Source organism: Hypomesus nipponensis, chromosome 16, assembly GCF_054491055.1.
Source record: "Hypomesus nipponensis isolate SF chromosome 16, ASM5449105v1, whole genome shotgun sequence".
Taxonomy (NCBI): domain Eukaryota; kingdom Metazoa; phylum Chordata; class Actinopteri; order Osmeriformes; family Osmeridae; genus Hypomesus; species Hypomesus nipponensis.
Window position 1 is genome coordinate 2,147,501 of NC_140376.1, and position 20,045 is coordinate 2,167,545.

General features: G+C 48.8%; 2 protein-coding genes across 5 annotated transcripts in view; one reads left to right on the forward strand and one right to left on the reverse strand.

Moving 5' to 3' along the window:
* cers1 (ceramide synthase 1) overlaps positions 1 to 8,503 on the forward strand; it is a 24,156-nt gene extending 15,653 nt beyond the window's left edge. The window contains exons 3-7 of the mRNA XM_084675726.1: positions 1,935 to 2,115; positions 2,550 to 2,711; positions 3,399 to 3,546; positions 3,816 to 3,991; positions 4,726 to 8,503. Of these exons, the coding sequence (XP_084531852.1) occupies positions 1,935 to 2,115; positions 2,550 to 2,711; positions 3,399 to 3,546; positions 3,816 to 3,991; positions 4,726 to 4,768 (710 nt within the window). The 3' untranslated portion in view covers positions 4,769 to 8,503. The remainder of the gene's footprint in view (positions 1 to 1,934; positions 2,116 to 2,549; positions 2,712 to 3,398; positions 3,547 to 3,815; positions 3,992 to 4,725) is intronic.
* A 17-nt stretch (positions 8,504 to 8,520) lies between these two features.
* On the reverse strand, positions 8,521 to 16,731 carry ncln (nicalin). 4 transcript variants are annotated; one of them, XM_084675725.1, is made up of 15 exons: positions 16,440 to 16,731; positions 15,569 to 15,759; positions 15,306 to 15,450; positions 14,683 to 14,777; positions 14,486 to 14,566; positions 14,142 to 14,245; positions 13,569 to 13,657; positions 12,945 to 13,084; positions 12,546 to 12,724; positions 11,998 to 12,085; positions 11,783 to 11,821; positions 11,003 to 11,163; positions 10,715 to 10,768; positions 10,423 to 10,501; positions 8,521 to 10,264 (listed from the first exon to the last, which is right to left on the reverse strand). In XM_084675725.1, the coding sequence occupies exons 1-15, from the start codon at positions 16,612 to 16,614 to the stop codon at positions 10,202 to 10,204; spliced, it is 1,683 nt and encodes a 560-aa protein (XP_084531851.1). In that variant the 5' UTR covers positions 16,615 to 16,731; the 3' UTR covers positions 8,521 to 10,201. The 4 variants fall into 4 exon arrangements, with proteins under 4 accessions (XP_084531851.1, XP_084531850.1, XP_084531849.1 ...); XM_084675724.1 differs by having other exon boundaries at positions 11,003 to 11,166; XM_084675723.1 differs by having other exon boundaries at positions 12,498 to 12,724.
* Positions 16,732 to 20,045: the final 3,314 nt, after the last annotated feature.

Below are 20,045 nucleotides of genomic sequence, written 5' to 3' on the forward strand. Positions count from 1 at the left end.
TCAGTTTCATCACCTCTCCTTGACAGAGATTCACATCCTGCCTTCGTCTGTCTAGCCTGGTCTGTCTAGCCTGGTCTGTCTAGCCTGGTCTGTCTCTCTCACAGAAAGTCTGATTCCCTAGTGTGGCAGAAGGCACAGGTATTTGTTTGAGTCCAAATGCAAATCACTTGGATCTCAGACTGACAGACTGCATCTGGACTGTCTGTGGTCAGGAGGAGCTGGGTTGGGCGTGCTGCACCCACATGCACAGCAACTCTGACCAGCAACCAGCGGGTGTGTCTCAATAGTTACAGAATGCACTTTGCCCTGTTTTTCCTACCGGGAGTGTGACAGACTGGGTAGGAGGAGTGTCGAAACAGTTTCTTCTTCTTTCACTAAGAAGAGGAGGAGGAGGAGAGGGGAGGAAACTACTGTAGAGTATTGAGACTCGTCCTCCTTCTAATGTCCTGACCGCAGCCTCTAAACCCAATGACTTTTATTACTCCTATTCAAATGACTTATTTGTGTTTTATATGTTGATATTTGCATGATTGGTTGAACAGAAGAGGCCAGCTTGACAATGAGCTGGCACACGACTGAACGTGCCCTGTCCTTTTCACGCCGTCCCCCGTCCCCCGTCCCCGCCCCGTCCCCCCTCCCCCGCCCTACGCCTCGATCTTTTCACACTATATAAACGGACAAACTGACAGCCTTTCATCCCTAATTGACCTCAGATGGTCTGTGGTTGGCCATCGCTCTGCTGTGCGCCCTGCACAGCCCGTCTCATGGGGAGGTGTGTCAGCTCTTTGCTTTGTGTCCATCTCCATCTCCCTTATTGCAGCTGATAATAGCCCCTAATAGACCATCAGTGGTCGTGTGAGAGTTTCACCACCTCTCAGGCCTGAGCTGGAGGGGGAGGGGGAAGAGCCAGGAGAGAGAGAGAGAGAGAGAGAGAGAGAGAGAGAGACAGAGACAGAGAGAGAGAGAGAGAGAGAGAGAGAGAGAGAGAGAGAGAGAGAGAGAGAGAGAGAAAGAGAGAGAGAGAGGCACTCATATATATTGGAGGAGAGGGGGAGGGAGAGAGGGGGAGGGAGAGAGGGGGAGGGAAGTGGTATATTGATAGGAGAGAGGATGGGAAGACAGGAGATAGAAAGAGGGTGAGTGAGAGAAAAGTAAGAGGAGAGGGGGGACAGGCTCGAGAGGGGGGGAGAGGGGTTGAGTGGGAGAAGAGAGAGGGGCGAGTGAGAGAGGAGAGAGAGAGGAAAGAAGGGAGAGAGAGGGGCGAGTGAGAGAGGAGAGAGAGAGGAAAGAAGGGAGAGAGAGGGGCGAGTAAGAGAGGAGAGAGAGGGCTCAGATTCCTTCAGTACTCTCATCTCCCTTCCGTTGCAGCAGAGGATTGTACCTCTCAATCTTTAATGATGGAAACGTCTGATCAATAAACATAACCCTGTGTAACTCCATCCCTGGGGAGCGCAAGTCGCCCAAACTCCCTGAGAGAAAGTTTCCGTCCACCTGTCTGTCTCATCTGTCTTTCTGTGTCTATCTGTCTGTCTGTCTGTCTGTCTGTCTGTCTGTCTGTCTGTCTGTCTGTCTGTCTGTCTGTCTGTCTGTCTCATCAGTCTGTCTGTCTCATCAGTCTGTCTGTCTGTCTGTCTGTCTGTCTGTCTGTCTGTGTCTGTCTGTCTGTCTGTCTGTCTGTCTGTCTGTGTCTGTCTGTCTGTCCCTCTGTCCCTCTGTTGCAGAGGTGCCTGAAATACTTTTGACCTGACTTCTTGTCTGCCATCTACAACCTGACACTCTGCTCTCCTCTCCTCCCCTGACTAGCTAGGCTATACTAAGCTAGGCCAGGTCTGCAGACTGAGACCCGTGTGTGTGTGTGTGTGTGTGTGTGTGTGACTGAGAGGCCTGGTGTGTGTGTGACTCCAGCCCTAACCCTCGTGTCTCTCCCCTGGCAGACTGGAAGAGTGGTATGACAGTGCCGGTGGACATCGCCATCGCCTACCTCATCCAGGGCAGCTTCTACGGCCACTCCATCTACGCCACCGTCTACATGGACGCCTGGAGGAAAGACTCCACCGTCATGGTGGTCCACCACGTCATCACCCTGGCCCTCATCACCTTCTCCTATGCCTTCAGGTAGACCCCCCTCCCTCCCTCCCCTCCCTCCTCACCGCTCTCGCCGCTCCATCCTCACCGCTTTACCTCACGCATTGTCACCACACCTGTGTGTGTGTGTGTGTGTGTGTGTGGGAGGGTCATGTGTGTGAGGGTCGTGTGTGTGAGGGTTGTCTGTGTGTGTCTGTGTGTGTGTGGGGGTTGTGTGTGTGTCTGTGTGTGTGCAGAACGCTCTTCCTCTCAGTGTTAGCCCTCGTGCGGGAGGGGACGTGGTCTAAAACGAACGACCGCGTGCGATGCGGTGTCCTTCCACAGACACACCTGGGTGTTCTCTGCTCTGTGGCCCCACACTGCAGGGTTCCACCAAAAACCGATCCCCACGTACGGCAAATACCACCAGGAACCACAGGACGTTCTGAGAAGGTGTGTGTGTGTGTATGTTTTCCCTTCCCCAGATACCACAACGTGGGCGTGCTGGTCCTGTTCCTCCATGACATCAACGACATCCAGCTGGAGTTCACCAAGCTGAATGTGTACTTCAAGACGCGGGGGGGAGGGTACTACCTGGTGCATGACATCCTGTCCAACATGGGCTCAGTCAGCTTCAGCATCACCTGGTGGGGCCCTACTCACACACACTTGGAAACACGCACACCTGGAAACACACACCTGGAAACACACACACCTGGAAACACACACACACACACCTGGAAACACACACACCTGGAAACACACACACACACACACCTGGAAACACACACACACCTGGAAACACACACACATTTACATTTATGCATTTAGCAGACGTTTTTATCCAAAGCGACTTCCAAGAGAGAGCTTTACAAAAGAGCAGAGGTCACTGATCATAACAATGAGGTAGCCCCAAACATTGTGGGTAGCCAAAACATGAAGCACACACTGTGAAAAATCAAATAAGTTCCAAAGGGAAGAACCATAAAAGCCTGCAGTTAAACAAGTACGATTAAACAACATGAAACCCAAAAAGTGCAAGAGTGTACCGGTAGAAGAACAATCAACAGTAAAATATTTCACAACGAGTACAAAAGTTTAAATCCGGCATAACTAACCAACAAGAGCAACAAGTCTCTCCATAAGAGTCCTTGTGAACCTGGAGGAAACACACACACACACACACACACACATCCCTGCAAGTCAGCACACAAATTCACACGCAAACTAGCATGCGCCCGCGCCACACATACACAGAGACTGGTGGTCGACATGAGGGACTTTAATCCTAACCATACGAGCACTAACCCCCCCTCCTCCCTGTTCTCCTCCAGGTTCTGGTTCCGGCTCTACTGGTTCCCCCTCAAGGTTCTCTACGCCACCTGCGTCCACAGCCTGCAGTCCGTGCCCAACATTCCCTTCTACTTCTTCTTTAACTGCCTCCTCCTCTCTCTGCTGCTAATGAACGTGTACTGGTTCCTGGTGAGTCCCCCCCGCCTCGCCCCCCGCCTCGCCCCCCCCCCTCGCCCCCCCTCCCACCCCCGCCGGTCTTATTTATGGGCCTCCATCACATCCTTTTGCATCGCCCGATTAAATAACGAGGTTAATTCGAGGTTTTAATTTCAACGCAAAGATGGGTGTTCATCGCAGTCGATTGTTAAGCTGATCTATGTCACAAACCGTCTGAGACCGATCACCTTCTACCCCCTGTTTGTGTGTGCGTGTGTGGTGTTTATGATGTGTGTGTGCAGTACATCGTGCTGTTCGTGGTGAAGGTGCTGACAGGCCAGATGACGGAGGTGAACGACGTGAGGGAGTACGAGGACGAGGAGAGCGCCCAGCGGGCGGCCGCCATCGCCGCCAGGGCCTCTGCCATGCTCAACGGGGCCGAGGATGACGGTGCAGGACATCGCATCTCCGCCCAGGGGTGAGGAGATGCCACACCCTAACCCACGCACACACACACCCTAACCCACACACACACACCCTAACCCACACATACACACACACACACACACCCTAACCCCCACACACACACACACCCTAACCCCCACACACACACACACACACCCTAACCCACACACACACACACCCTAACCCCCACACACACACACAAACCTGGTACTCCCTCTGTTGAGACTGCCTCATCATATTCCCTAGTTATCTAGGACCAGCATGGACCTGTCATCTGTGTGTGAGTGTGTGTGTGCCTGCGTAGGTGCAGTGAAAAAAGTATCAGTGCCTTTACGTCTGTTAGGCCGCTCTAATCCTACACACACACACACACACACACACAAGGAACTCCTTCCCCTCTCCACATGTCACTATAATCTCAGATATGCTTGATCAGCACACGGCTGCTCTGATCCTCTTCACTGACCTACGTGCTGTCAGACCAGCCTCACACACACACACACACACACACACAGATGCTCCCAGTGTTGGGTAACTATCCCTGATAAACAGATAAGATGGAAGGCGCTCCAGTGAGCAGATATGCGTTGGTGTGATGAGTTGGCCCATGTGACCTCCCTGTTATCGCCTGGCCTTGAACATTCGTTCTGTATCTGATACTACACGGTAATCGCTCAACACCTTGACGAGGGACAATCTCTTTCTCTTTCCCTCCCCCCTCCCTCCCCCCCCCCCCCCCTCACACAGGAAACACGTGCAGAATGGAGTCACCAAGGACAAGCATCTATAACGACCTCCCTGCTGCCCCCTACTGGCTTCTCACCATGCACGCAGCAACTCTGGTTCCACTAGCTTGTTCCACACACGGTTCCAGGTGACAAGGGGGCCGTACCAGGGCCGCGAACAAGCTGACGCAAACAAGCTAACACAAGCCCAAACCATGGTGATGTGTTTGTCACCTTGTTTTCATTCTCATCCTCGGCCGTTTCATGTTGTTTTTTTGTTTTTTTACGTTTTTATTTGGTTCGAGTTCAAACACTGTGAATGTTATTTTTAGGCGACCTAGGTCTAGTATAAACATTAACGTTTTACAGGAAACCAGTTTGTTCGCGCCAACGTCCTAGGGTAGGCTTGGAATACGTGTCACCACCATAACAGCCCTCTCATGGACAGACAGACACACACACAGACAGACACAGACAGACAGACAGACACACAGACACACACACAGACACACACACAGACACACACACAGACAGACTGACATTAATTCTGTAGACAAACAGGGCCAGACCACGATAGACAACTTGAACATGCTGGAAAAGAACGTGTTCGTAGTCACTCGCTACTGTCTCCATAGGGACCAGGGACCTGAACTGGAGTCAGGAACCTCTGTCCTCTACAGCCTAATATGGGCGCTGTTTCCTCCGCTTCAGATCGTGCGACTGAAAGGCAGAGTAGGACTCTGATCATGGAAGTGACGTGTAATTCCCCTTAACGTCCACCAGGGGGGGCGCGAGGGGTCACAGGAATGTGCAGGGAAACGGTCTCGTTTTCACAACATGGATTGACTTTCATATCATTGCACAGATCGATAGCAATTTCACTTGACATCCCTCCTTCCATGCATCCTTCATTCCTTCCTTCCATCCCTTCCTCCATCTTTGCCGGCCTCCCCTGCGTCTTGCTGACAGCCTCGTCGACGTAGGGGGTTGATGCGTCTTGTAAATGTGAAGGACTCTGGTGTTAAGGGAAACATTTCGCTTCTCTGTTTGGTCCTCACTTTTGTTTTTACTTTTTTTATTAGATTTATTATTCTCTTTGCTGTTGATACGTAGGCATTGGAAAAATTGCTCGCATTCCTGTATGGAAAATAACGCTGTCACAATATCTGTTTGTATAGCATCTGTTGTTGCACTGATATGATAGCAGACAAGCTGACTGCTGGTTTAATGACAGCATATAGCTGAAATTGATTGACTGGGTTGTCTATCATCCTTATTGATTATGTTGAAAAAAACATGGAATTGACCAATTCTGAAAACCAATATGGTGGTTTTAAGGTTCAGTGATCATGTGAGAAAATGGCCCTTAAGTTGTGTAAAGATAAAAATCCAACAAGGTTAAAAGAAAACATATATATGCACATAATGGTATCCAGGAATGCATGAAATCTGAATGGTTTTGGACTTATGCTATGAAGCCGTCTTAAAAACACAAAAGAAGAAAACAAAAATTATACTATTAGCTACGTAATCTTAACTTCTCTCGGTGTGCTGAACTCATCTTCAAAGGGAACTAGTCATTCACACTGCAGACATACACATGCAAGTGTGCTCACACACACACACACACAGTCACACACATGCCCTACACATCTAAGTGTACACACACAAACACACACACACTCTCAGTCCATTCCTGACTGCCCATCCTTCTCCTCACTGCATTACAATGTGCTCCTCATGGATCCGTGTGTGTGTGTGAGAGCTGCAGCACTCCAGTCATTTTTTGCTGGTCAAAAGGGGTGCAGACCTGACTTCTCGATCAAATTCAAGCTCTTTTGATGAAGAACAGCATGCTTGTGCTTGAACAGGCCACAGATGTTGTCCACGCTCGCTCACTCGTCGCCCGCTCGGCAACCTGGAGTCCTTGTTAGTCCGAGGACGTGTCTTCCAAGACCCTCCTGCTAACTGGCTAGCAACCACAAAGCCGGGCACGTAACTAGCTTCAATTTTTCATTAGACATTATTGTTGTTGTTATTATTATTGATATTATCATCATTGATTTTATTTTTATTTTTTGAATTGCTGCTGTTTCTGAGAACACTGTTTGTAGACGGATTCTGTTATGTATATTCCTTCTTCCCTCTGTGTGTGGTTGAAACCGGGGTCAGGCTGTTTCCAGAACAGTTGGGGTGCGCTTGATTTCGATCAGCCAGGACTATAAAACCAACAAATTCGTCTGAAGGTAAATCAAGCGTATCCTAACTTGTTTCAGACGGAAGACCCAAGTGTGATGTAGCCTAAGTGGTTAGTAACCGTATGTTAAGACGCGGCAGACCGCAGAAGCAGATCGATGACCACACGGATTGTAGCCTAACCCCTCAGACGGTTCAGAAGAGCCCTGAGGTTTGAATTCCCCATCAATACTTTCCTTCTTTCCACCTCTCATCTGAATATGACTGATTTAATGAGGCAGAGAACGGTGTCAGCTATCTAGTGATGTTCTATCAGACAATACCTCAGTAAAGAACAGGAGGAGGGTGTTTTGGAGGTTCCTGATGTGGCTGTTCTGTCAAAACATTTCACACACCCCTCAAGCTCCGCCTTAAGTGGAGTGAACTTTGACCTTTTTCTCTCTAAAATGTGTGTATTGTGGGATCATATGCTGGTCACGTTGTCAAAAACACTTTGTCTTCAATCGGGTCTTCCCTTCTGATGAACGGAAGCTCCTCAACACAAGGTCGTTCTGATGGAGGTTCAAATCAAATCAATTTGTACAGCCCTTTTTACACGCAAGCATGTCACAGAGGGCTTCACATACGCCCATAGAACTGCCCCTCAACCAATCTAAACCCTCAATGGAGGTTGTTGCAATGCGTGTGGTCTCCGGGTTGCTATGGTAGCGTCCATGAAAGTGTGCATGTGAGTTCTATCCATGTCTGCCCCTTTCTCTCACAGTCTGTCTCCAAGCAGACAACATGCACATTGGAAACGTGAGGTGAAACTACTCACACCAAATTAAACTGTTAAACTCCCGCTTGAGAAATTATGTTTTTTTTTTTGTTGTTCTTGTTTTAACGGGGGAAAATAACACTGAAATTGTGTATTAATAGTTAGTAGTTATCGATCTTTCTTGTGATACAGATTTGGCAGTTCTTTTCTTCAGCATTGAATACAAACGTACTGTATGTCGACTTGATGAGGATAAAAAAAAAAAAAGTGGAAACATTATGCTGCGAGGAAGTACGACGCTATGCATTTCCTTTTTGGTAGTGTGTATTTAATGCTTTGAGAATGTGCCAAAATGTTGACCAAATCACCAAGAAGTGTTCTGGAACCTAAATGGTGATAGAGACAGAATAAAGTGGGCGGGTGAGGTAGTAATTAAGGGGCATGGGCCCTGCAGGTATTTCCGACAAATTGCACTGTAATTTATTACTATTATTTTTATTGTTCTTGAGTAAAAAAAACCAACTAGGAAATAAGGGAGAATTTGGGAAAGGGAGATTTTTATGAATTTCTGGAAGTGAAAAATCAAATTAAGTATGACGTGAATCTTTTTAATTAGAAAGTTGTGTTTGAAGAATTATGTTTTGTTGGACCACTGACATTGTTGTTAGGTCTGCCATTGCCCCACTGGTCTCACGATAAGAGTTTCAATCTGACCGCTTTCTAAACCAGACCACTAGATAAACACAGGTACTTTGCCCTTTTTGTAATACAATTTTAGTAATTTCATTCAACCAGTGTTATCATGTTTTTTTTCCCATAAAATAAAACATGTAAATTGCAAAAGAAAGATCTGGAGTCCAAGAATTCTTTCAACAAATAAGACGTATTTGTTTATTCATGTTCAATGTCATGTTGAATGAGATCAGGTGTTTGTGGAGCAGGCACAATAGCCAGAGCTGGAACAAGTACAACATGAGGGACTGGCAGGGTCTCAGTGACAGAAGTCAGAAGAAGGGTTATATCAGTGCATGAGTCAGCATCTTCAGCTGCAATAAATTAAAACTGAGTTTTCTCAGTCCCCCCCCCCCCACCCCCGCAGGGTGTGGGCTGGGGGGGCCACTGGATCGATCAGGAAACTCTGCCCAGTCCATTCAAACCATACAAGGCAACAGCAGGTGTTTATAATGCCCCCACAATAATGTTTGTGTTACTGGATAAGACTAACCACTAACACACTCAGTGTTACCTTCCCTTGACTGGGATTCAATCAAGTGCTCATGACGGCCTTTCAGTGAACTTACATTTCCTTATCTTCACAAGATGCACCGATAGATTAAACTGATACAATGAAATGTATTTAATTTTGTGTATTTTTGTGGTAATGGGCCACCATGTGGTTTGATTGGATCCCAGGCTTCCATGACGACCAGTCCAGGGTTACTCCAGGTCAGCTTAAGTGCTGCTCCAAAAGGTCAGTATCAGTCCGTGCGCTTCTCCCCCCTCCTCCCCCCCAGCCTGTGTCAGCAGGTTCATGCTCGACAGCGGGGGGGGGGCAGCGAGGCGGGGGGGGGGGGGGGGAGTTGTTTCGACACCATTCGACATGTGGATATGGCACAAACAAGTCAAAGTGTGGCCAAGGACATGTTTTGATCAAAACAGGATGTCGGGGGGAGGGGGGGGCGGACATGTTGGAATGTAGACCTTGTACTGGTCTGTAGGTTAAAGAAGATCAAGTTTACGAACAGGTGGTCAGCTGTTCTGGAGTCAATCTAGAGAAATCTAAGCAAGTCACACATCAAGTCACGCGTCAAGTCACACACAATAACTAACTAACGTATCTAAGAAGCAGTGGAAAAGGACGTATTTATCAAATAAAACAATTTTTATCTTTGTATTCATCCGTTTCTGGATGCAGTGTCATAACCACTTGACCTTCCTACTGAGGTCAATAGACGAGGCCGTGAGTCATCTATGCACTCTTCACATTACATTTCAATTTGAGTTCAAGAAACTTAGATTAATTTGAGATTAGACTCGGGCAAAGGTCATATAAAAAGGCATGTAAATATGGAAGCCAAATGAGCAGAGCATCCATTAAGACAGAGACGGCGAGAAGACGCCAGTAATGACATGTGATGGCCAAATAGTATTAGACATTTCTTTTAAAAGTAATTCATTTAGTTTGAACCTGGCTGAAGAAGCTGAACTGAGGGGTTTCAACTTATGAGGGTTTGGCCTCTGGTTTTGTTAAATCATGCGTGGGTCAAAGTATTTAAAAGAAATTCAAATACAATTTCTGTAGTATATGTGGTGGTAATGCTGTCGGGTGAAAAGGGGAAGAATCATAGAAGAATCACGCTAGACAGGATGGCACAAAGAGAGAGAGGGAGAAAAGGTTTGGACATTGTTTCATTTTCAGAGAGAGGGAAAAAAGAAAAGGCGTTTTCAAGACAGAGAGATCTGCATGTTCAGAGTCCTGTCTGTGATTGGCTGGAGGTTGATGATGCGGTTTGAATTGGCGGAGCCTGGCGGAAGTGGGAGTGGCTTAGTGCTGCTTGGTCTTGGGCTGGGTGATCCTACGCACCACACTGTAGAGGATCCCAAAGTGCTGCGAGACAAAAACAACACATCACTTCCTGATCTCCTAACCAGAGAAACAGCACTTGCCATCACTAAACTACTTTCCCACTAACACTGTCACTGCATCAACAGCTGCAGGGGTTTGAATCCCCCCGTGGCTTGCCAGCACCCAGGCTCCAGCCTCACCTGTATGGCCAGGTACATGACCCCCAGGTAGGCTGCTATGCAGAGCGCCAACAGCAGGTCGAAGATTGCTGGCTTCACTCTGGAAGAGATCAGAACACATTTATAGTGTGCCTTTCTTGCACTGACAGTGCTACAGTACAGTCGAAATGACCAAAACATAAGAACAATAAGAACAGACACAGTTAAATGAGTCTGTTCAGGGGATGAGAGCCAGAGAGACTCAGCTATGGAGAGACCTGGAGACGATCAGATGATGGGAGAGATGGAGCAGGGAGAGCACATTATCACCCACCTGTAGGCGTTCATGGTCTGTTTGAGCTGGTCATAGAACACAAACTCAGGGTCCCTGTGGGGTGAGAACACACACTTGTCACACACACACCTCCTACACACAGACCTAAACAGATACTGGGAACTAAACCGTGGATTAAAATGCATCAAACACAAGACTAGGCAGGTGTGTGTCTCAGCCTCTCAGTAAGAGCAGACGAAGGCTTGGTTTACCAGTGAGAAGAGAGACGGCTTTATAACCAGGTGTGTGTGTGTATGCGCGCGTGTGTGTGCGGCCCGACTCGCTCACCTCTTGTCTGCTTTGACGTAGTGGCGGCGTACGTCCTTCAGGTGGCGCCCCAGGTGGTACTCCAGGGTGCTGACCACGCTGCTGTCCTTGTCCACCAGCTGGGCTGCCCTGGGCTGGGCTGTCAGCCAATCAACTACTGACGACAACTGATCCTCCTGTACCTGCTGGAGGAAGAGAGGGGGCGACACACACACACACACTCACACAGTTATCAGCGTCCACTGCCCTAGAGACAGAGATGCCGGACAGAAAGACAGAGGCAGAGAGACAGAGGCAGAGAGACAGAGGCAGAGAGAGACAGAGGTAGAGAGAGACAGAGGCAGAGAGACAGAGGCAGAGAGACAGAGGCAGAGAGACAGAGGCAGAGAGACAGAGGCAGAGAGACAGAGGCAGAGAGACAGAGGCAGAGAGACAAAGAGGCAGAGAGAGACAGAGGCAGAGAGACAGAGGCAGAGAGAGACAGAGGCAGAGAGACAGAGGCAGAGAGAGACAGAGGCAGAGAGACAGAGGCAGAGAGAGACAGAGGCAGAGAGAGACAGAGGCAGAGAGACAGAGGCAGAGAGACAGAGGCAGAGAGACAGAGAGGCAGAGACAGAGGCAGAGAGAGACAGAGGCAGAGAGACAGAGGCAGAGAGAGACAGAGGCAGAGAGACAGAGGGAGAGAGACAGAGGCAGAGAGACAGAGGCAGAGAGACAGAGGCAGAGAGAGACAGAGGCAGAGAGAGACAGAGGCAGAGAGACAGAGAGGCAGTGTGGAGGCAGGACAGGTCAGCCACTCACCATCTGCTCAGTGAAGATCTGCAGGTCTCCTGGAGCCCCCTAGACAGACACACAGTCAGTCAGTCAGTCAGTCAGTCATCCTCTCAGAGGGCCTACCAAACTCACAGCACTGACCTTCTGCTCATTTGTTGAAGTTGTTTAAGATAATCTACACTCTGGTTAAAACTGCCAAAACAATGACATGACACTCTGTGTGCGTGCGTGTGTGTGGGTACCTTCTCAGTGAGGTTGTAGATGACCCTGGCCAGAGCCTCAGCTATCAGCTTGGTGTTCCTGCCCAGCTTCTGTACGTCCACATGAGGCCTGTGCAGACAGAGACCTTCGGTTAAACAACGACCAAGCAGCACCTGCTCACAGCACCTGCACACGGCAGAGTCTGGAAGAGGATGAGGGTCTGGATGGGCGGATACTGACGGGGGGTGAGGGGGCAGGATGGAGGGGGTGGATGGAGGGGGCGGGGCTGTGCGTTTGGGGGGGAAGGGGGCGGTCCCGTCCTTGGCGGGCTGGAAGACAGGCCGTCAGATGCCAACATGGAGGAGCGACACAGATGACTGACTGCTGCACGGACAGACGGGGTTAGCGGTCAGGTCAGGGTGGGTGGAGCTTGGCAGGGGAATGGTGGGACAGAGCGGTATGGTGGGGGGGGTGAGAGGCGAGGGGGTCAGAGGCGAGGGAGGCTGCGTGAGGCCAGAGACAGCTGCAGTAACAAACCCACCCAGCAGGAGGCTCTCCTGCTCCGTGGCGAGAGGAGGGGGACACTGACCGCACGTCCATGATGCTGGAGCGCCGCGCCTCGCGGTGGCTCGACAGGTGGGACAGCGTGAAGGCCGGCAGTCGGCGGATACCGAAGCGCTCGTGCTCCCAGGCCAGCGTGTCGTCCGCCAGGTTGATCTTCTTGTGGACCATGGAGAACTTGACCTCAGGGTACTGGCTGGATGCCACCTGGGGAGGGAGAAGAGAGAGTGAGAGGGACGGAGAGAGAGGGAGAGAGAGAGAAACAGAGAGAGAGAGAGATAGGGAGAGAGAGAGAAACAGAGAGAGAGAAACAGAGAGAGAGATAGAGAAACAGAGAGAGAGAGAGAGAGAGAGAGAAACAGAGAGAGAGAGAAACAGAGACAGAGACAGAGACAGAGAGAGAGAGAGAGAGAGAGCTGGACCTTACCGTCTCCAGCTCCTTCAGCAGGGTGTGTTGGGGCGTGCCCTCCTTGGGGGGCTTGGACACGTGCAGGTGCAGGTGGTCTTCATCACCCAGGGTGTCCAGACACAAGACAAACGCAACGTTGTCCTGCAGCAGACTGGAGTCTGGGGGGACGGAGAGAGGGATCAAACAGAGCAGACAGGTGCTGTGAGAGAGAGACAGGTGCTGTGAGAGAGAGACAGGTGCTGTGAGAGAGAGACAGGTGCTGTGAGAGAGAGACAGGTGCTGTGAGAGAGAGACAGGTGATGTGAGAGAGAGACAGGTGCTGTGAGAGAGAGACAGGTGCTGTGAGAGAGAGACAGGTGATGTGAGAGAGAGACATGTGATGTGAGAGAGAGACAGGTGATGTGAGAGAGAGACAGGTGATGTGAGAGAGAGACAGGTGATGTGAGAGACAGGTGCTGTGAGAGAGACAGGTGCTGTGTGAGAGAGAGAGAGAGAGAGAGAGAGAGAGAGAGAGAGAGAGAGAGACAGGTGCTGTGAGAGAGACAGGTGCTGTGAGAGAGACAGGTGCTGTGAGAGAGAGACAGGTGCTGTGAGAGAGACAGGTGCTGTGAGAGAGAGCCGGGTGCTGCAGGGTTGAGGTACCTGTGTGATCCAGGTTGTCCTCCAGCCAGCGCTTGGTGCCCTGGTAGTTAAACTTTCCTCCCCCTGACACAAAGAACAGCAGGTTGTACCTGAGGGACACGCCCAGGTTCAACAGGGTTAACGGGGACTAAACATCGCACTGACAGCATTTCCATAGAAGGCGTCCAGCATTAGTGCAATGCCCACAGGCCCCATGCAAACAAAGACCATTATGAAAAATCTATAGACTGAGCACATCTCCTGCCCTGCCCTCAGGCCAGCACACACTTAGACTGCAGTTCCTTAATAGCACCTTTCCTGAAGTACCCCTCCACCTCACTCACAGCCTGTATGGCACACTCAAGACTCTTACAAACACATTGACTCTGAGTGCAGTGAAGCATCCGGTCATCTAAATGAGGGAGCAAGTTATTAACTGCATCAAGAGGTAGATTCCTGTACATGTGGGATTAGGTGAGAGCTGAGTGGTGTCTAATGTTGGAGATGGAAATAGTGTAGGGATGAGTGTGTGTGTGTTACAGCTGACTGTGTGAGTGTTTGTGTTACAGCTGTGTGTGTGTGTGTGGATCTCACCCAGCATGCGTCCTCTTGTACGTGTACAGTCTGGAGAAAAGACGAGCCAGTTCCAGCAGCATGGACACACCACTGCCGTTAGAGTCAGCTCCGTAAGACAGCCACTGCAGCGCGCACACACACACACACGTCACACAGCAGAACAGTAACTTCCTTCCTGGCGCCCCCTGCAGCCCTTGCATGGTTGATCCAAACACGGCTAAATCGAATCAAACTTTATTTGTCTTTACAATGCGCTTCAAAGAGGGCAAGGTGAGGGGGGGGGGGGGTAAAAAAAACACTAATGTTTGACGCTAATTTCTCAAGAGCGTCCCAAACAAGGAGGCAGAGTGGGCGGAGCTTACCGGGGCCACGCCAAAGGAGTCATAGTGGGCCACCAGCACGATGGTGGGCAGGTCCTCTCCTCCGACTCCCGCTAGACGCCCCTGGGACAGCAGGGAGACGAGGCGCTTAGTCTGATGCCGTGTGACAGAGTGTGTGTGTCCTAACCTCCAGATGCTGAGGGTTTCCTGTGTGTGTGTGTGTGTGTGTCTGTCCTAACCTCCAGGCTAGTGATGGCCCAGTCACTGACAGCTTTGCTCTGGGCTCCACTGGTCACCATCTGGAATCCGTTGGCTGTGGCTGTGTGAAGCAGCACTGTGGGGACGACACAACATCCAGTCTATCAGACCTGCTCCGTCACCATGACACCCAGCACAACATGCAGTCTATCAGACCTGCTCCGTCACCATGACACCCAGCACAACATCCAGTCTATCAGACCTGCTCCGTCACCATGACGCCCAGCTCCTCAGACTGAACACACAGGGAAGCCCCGCCCAAGTGTCCATACACGGCCGCTGATCAAGGCTTATTCTGATGAATCAAGACCTGATTGGTTGGATTTTCAATAGGGCTTTGAATCATCCCATAGTCACATCTAAACCCATAGGAGGTTTAGTGCTGGACCAGGAAGTTGTGAGTGAGATGTGTGTGTGTGTGTGTGTGTGTGTATATATATATAGTCTCTATAATAGATAAAGGTATCAGCTCATTCAGAGAACTTAGGACCAGACACAGTCACTACAGATCTGATCATTCCAACAGTCCAGTCCTTCTCTGATCCGTATCAGGACAAACCCAGGCCAGGTGAGGCTGTGAGTGGTGCGGCCCGGCGCGTCCTACCTTCAGCAGCGGAGGATGAGTCCTGGGATGAGGACGAGGTGAGCGTCTGGGTGTAGATGGACAGCAGCTCTTCGTCCTCCAGAGCAAAGTAAACGGGGACAATGGTCTCCGTGGCTAACATCTCTGGCTCTAGCTCCATGAACTGCTGTTGAGGGGAGAGGAGCGCGGCGGGAATGAAGGTGTTTAAGGGGGTGTGATAATGCGTTTTAAGGGTGTTATAAGGTGTTTAAAAGGGTGTTGAAAGGTGTTTAAGGAGGTGTTACCTGGACTATATCCTGGGGCATCGTGGACATGTTCTTGGGCAGGATGATGACCACGGCACCCGCCGACTGCCGCAAGGCCTTCTGGTACTTCTCGTAGGAAAAGTCCACTAGCCGCATGATAACACAGCGACGACTTAGCACCTCCGCCTCCACGCTACGAGCCTCAGTGTTGAGGATAGCGTTCCTCGTACCTGTGGACACAAACCACAGGTACGAGTTTGACGGAGTTTCGGTAAACCAGAGAAAAGGGGAAAAGTAAAAGGTATTACACAGCATGAATGTGTTGAAACGGATTATATGTTGTATTAAAAGTGGGCTAACTTGGATTCTGGTGCGAATGGAATTTTGCCAATCAGGCGTAATATTCATAGTTTACAAATCCTGACGTAATTTAATTAGCCGTCCATGACACCTGCCCTGTAGCATAGCCATTGCTGTACATTTTTACACATTGTCCAATGTCACTCTCAGACGGATGCCTAGCTAGCTTGACAACGGTAGAAGGCAACTGTTAATCTATTTTACAAAGCATGTATAAAATAACAGCATCAAACCTAATGTTGATATTTAGATCCCTATGATTAATTAAATTATGTTGACGACAATTAATTCAAGCAAGCTGGGCAGCTAACAGATTTGAATGTAACAACAGATAGCAATAGCCGCTAGCTAACCATCTAGCTACTGTCACTGGATTTCTACGAGTGACAGCTAACGACGTTAGCTAGATACTTCTACTACGTACTACTGAACAGTGACGAATCGATTTATATTTCAATAGGGTTCATGGTGGCCTAATGTGTGGACAGTGTTTACAACAAATGCTTGACTTCAGCTTGTCCCAGAAGTTTAAAGCGATAAACATCCTTACCGTACGGTTGTCCCTGCAGGTCATATTGTTGCATGCGGTACACGGTGAATTCATGTGCCGCTTCGGCTGGAAGTGGTGACACTAAAATCAGAACCGCTGGGATAAATACAATGAAAGTCAAGGGAAACGATGACTTGAACATGTTGTCAAACACCTCACTAGCCTCTTCAAACATCTTTAACTGAGTGGTAAGTCCTAAATGAGAAGAAAAATCTAATAATCGAAGCCGTCACAACCCTCTAAAATGGACAGTTACTGTTAGCTAGCTAGATGCTACGTAGGTAGCTAGTCATTAGCAATTCACACCAGCAACCAAGCGACGAATTTTGATCTGGCGAGAACATTGACCACCTAACCTTGCTTGATCAGAACAGTGGGTTGCATTGTTTTCTGTCAGGGTTGCTTAAAGATCGTTATCTTCTCGATCTGTCTATACATGATAGATATTGGCAATTACAATAATACTTTTTGTACTGTAGTTTGTACATTTGTTTGTGATCCTTTCATTGATTAAACAATTGCGATATTTGACAGGTCTTTCAGGAGCCGTAAGACACCAATTTTAGTTCTTGGTAATGTTGCCTGTTCAACACTAGAGGGTACTGTTTCATTATTCCTTTAAATTGCATATATGAAGCTGTGACTTGTGTATGATGTTGCCTGTTTTTGTTGAGTTATTGTGTTATTAATCCTAGTCAAAGCCGTACAGGTATACATAATTACAGTTATCATTTCTGTAGTTTTGTCTTTGTGCACAAGAGCTACGTAGATGACAGTGTAAGCCACAATAATATCCAGGATAAGGCTACTAATAAACATACAAATTTAATTAGATTTGTATGCATTGGTTTTACATGCAATTTCCCAAAGGGCTTTGCAGAAGCCCATTGCTGCAAAAAAACAAACATGAAACAATCCTAGAAATACAGGAGAGAGAAGAGAGAGAGAGAGAGAGAGAGAGAGAGAGAGAGAGAGAGAGAGAGAGAGAGAGAGAGAGAGAGAGAGAGAGAGAGAGAAGAGAAATAGAGCTGAACATTCAAAGAAAGAATGCATTGTGGGGTCTTCCCCTCCAATCAGTCCCCTCGTAGCTTGTCAGATTTACACATGCCTTCCTAAATAGCCAAAGTCAAAGGAAGCAAAGGAATAATGTGCCTAATAAATGTTAAGAGTGAAAATGATGTGAGAAATGTAATTGAAGTCTTGGCAGGAACATATGTAGATCTGTACAATTATCCATCATCAAACAAGATGCCAACCCTTTCATCAGTGCAACAATCATCATTAAGGAGCCGAATGAGTGTAAATAGATTACTGCTGTCTGAAAACCGCAGCATCGCATGAGCCAAGGTGAAGGACAGGAACAGTTATGATGTCATCTCTGTCTTTCTCTCACTCCTTTTCTCTCTCTCTCTCTCTCTCTCTCTCTCTCTCTCTCTCTCTCTCTCTGTCTCTCTCTTTCTCTCTCTCTCTCTCTCGCTCTTTCTCTTTCTCCTCTCTTCTTTGCTCTTTCTTCCCCTCTCTTTCACTTACTCCCACCCCCACATCTCTGTCCCCACCCCCCCACCCTTTCTAAGTGCCAGATTAATGTGGAGATGAGGCCTTGTCATCTCTCTTAATGGACCTGGGACTCGTTATTTCCGCTGGCTGAGTAATTCTGGCCAGATTCTTGTGGGGACTAGAAGCAAACAACGCAGAACAAAACAATTAGGCGTGGCCGCACGAAATCTTAGTCGTGATTTCAAATCTACTTGGAGCAATTATCAATTGGAGCTCCGCCATGGGAGAAGACCTGTCTCTTCGGATGGTAAAGGGGATTCATCAAGCAAGCGGCAAGAAACACAGCCATTGGGAAGAGAAAAAGTACCCAGAATTATAATGAGATCATATTGAATGAAACAAAAATGCATGAGGACTCAGCTGTTGTTTGGATTCATCACTTGAAAACAATCGCACGTTGTGCACACAAACCTTGGGTCCAACCGCACGAGACCCAGGAAACACTAATTACACAGCGAGACACATTCTGAGTGTGTGAGGTCATAATGGCCCAGATTAACCCCCTATGTCTTTTAAAAACGTCTTGAAGTCTCGAACACCTTCTCTGAGGGGCCACACAATAGATGCAGTCAAGAGTTCAGAAGTAAGTACCACAGTTTAGGGGGAGGATTAGATGGCTGCTGGTGAGTTCAGATGATTGTGTGTGTGCAGTTCCGCGGTCCCCCCCGGGCTTCCCAGCCCTCTCAACAGCCGTTTGAGCCGCACAGCGGAGCGCTTCGGCCACACAAAAACACAGCTTGACTCGTGGAATACCAAGGAGGTATAGTAATATGGGTGTTCTCACTAAACCGAATAACCGTCTCCAACAGTCCAAGCCCACGTTGGTGACTCCTGGCCAAACGCCCCACCCCTCTGAGGAATTTCTCATGAGTACTTCTTCTATATATGCGTGCCAGGCCAGGAGAACGTCTAAACTAGTGACGAATGATCTTGAGATGAGACACACAGAAATGACCGGGGGCATCTCAGTTCTGCCCTCTCGTCTTCTTCCTCTGTCCGGCCGGATCCACGGACGCAGGATGAGTGACGAGGCTGGATGTCTGCCCTCGTGGTTCGATCCCACCCTTCCCGTCATTAAGAGTTGATGCCATTAACTGCATAAACAGATACGGGCAGAGAGGAAGGAGATGTGGAGGAAGGAGGGCAGGTGAAGTTTATTGAGATGTAGCCGGTAAGACGGCGAGCGGGGGGGGGTGGGGGGGGGGGCTGTTGCGTGGGGCAACTGTCTGGTAATAGATGTGGAGCCAGAGTGTCCATTAGAGGGTGGTGATGTGGTCAGCGGAGACCGGTGTGCCTCTTCCCTCCTCACATCCACTTTCTAGGCAGCTCACTCACGTAGTAGATGGACACGGCTGCGGCTAATCTCTCTCTTTGTCTCTCTAATCTCTCTCTCTCTTTGTCTTTCATTCTCACTTTCTCCTTTCTGGCCCCTCCTCCTCTCTCTGTCTTTTTCTGTGTCTGTCTATCGTTCTGTTGCTGTTTATCCTCCCTCTCTGTCTCTTAGTCTCTTTGTCTCTCTCTCCCTCTCTGTTGCTGCTGCTTCTTGTTAAGGGTGTTTGCTACCATCACAGTCATTTGAGTGAATGGGAGTTGGTTTCAGCTGGAGCCAAACAGCAGTCTGTGGTTTCCCACCTCTTAATCAGCAGTGTTGAGGTGTGTGATTCTCACCCACACTGTTTTCAGAGTTCCCATGATGCACTTCTCTCTCTTGTGGAACTCCCTGCTAAGACATTCACATGGCCTTATGAATCTATGTCCTTGGTTTCACAACATCCAACTTACAGATTACTGAGAAGTCCAGAGAAATAGCATGTTCTTAGTGTGAGCTGGGAACTGGGATGTTGAAATCATCGCAGAAGTATTGCAGAGATGGCCATGTCCTCTCGTGAGTACTGTACATTGTGTAAGTGGGACTCACGTTTTGAGTTCATGAATGAATTTTTGTGGCTGAGTTGGCGATTTGTAAGCATCCTGCCAGGACAGGAAGTTGTGTAATGCTTCCAACCATTCCACCGGACTTGAATCAAATATAAACAGAGCAGAGTGGAG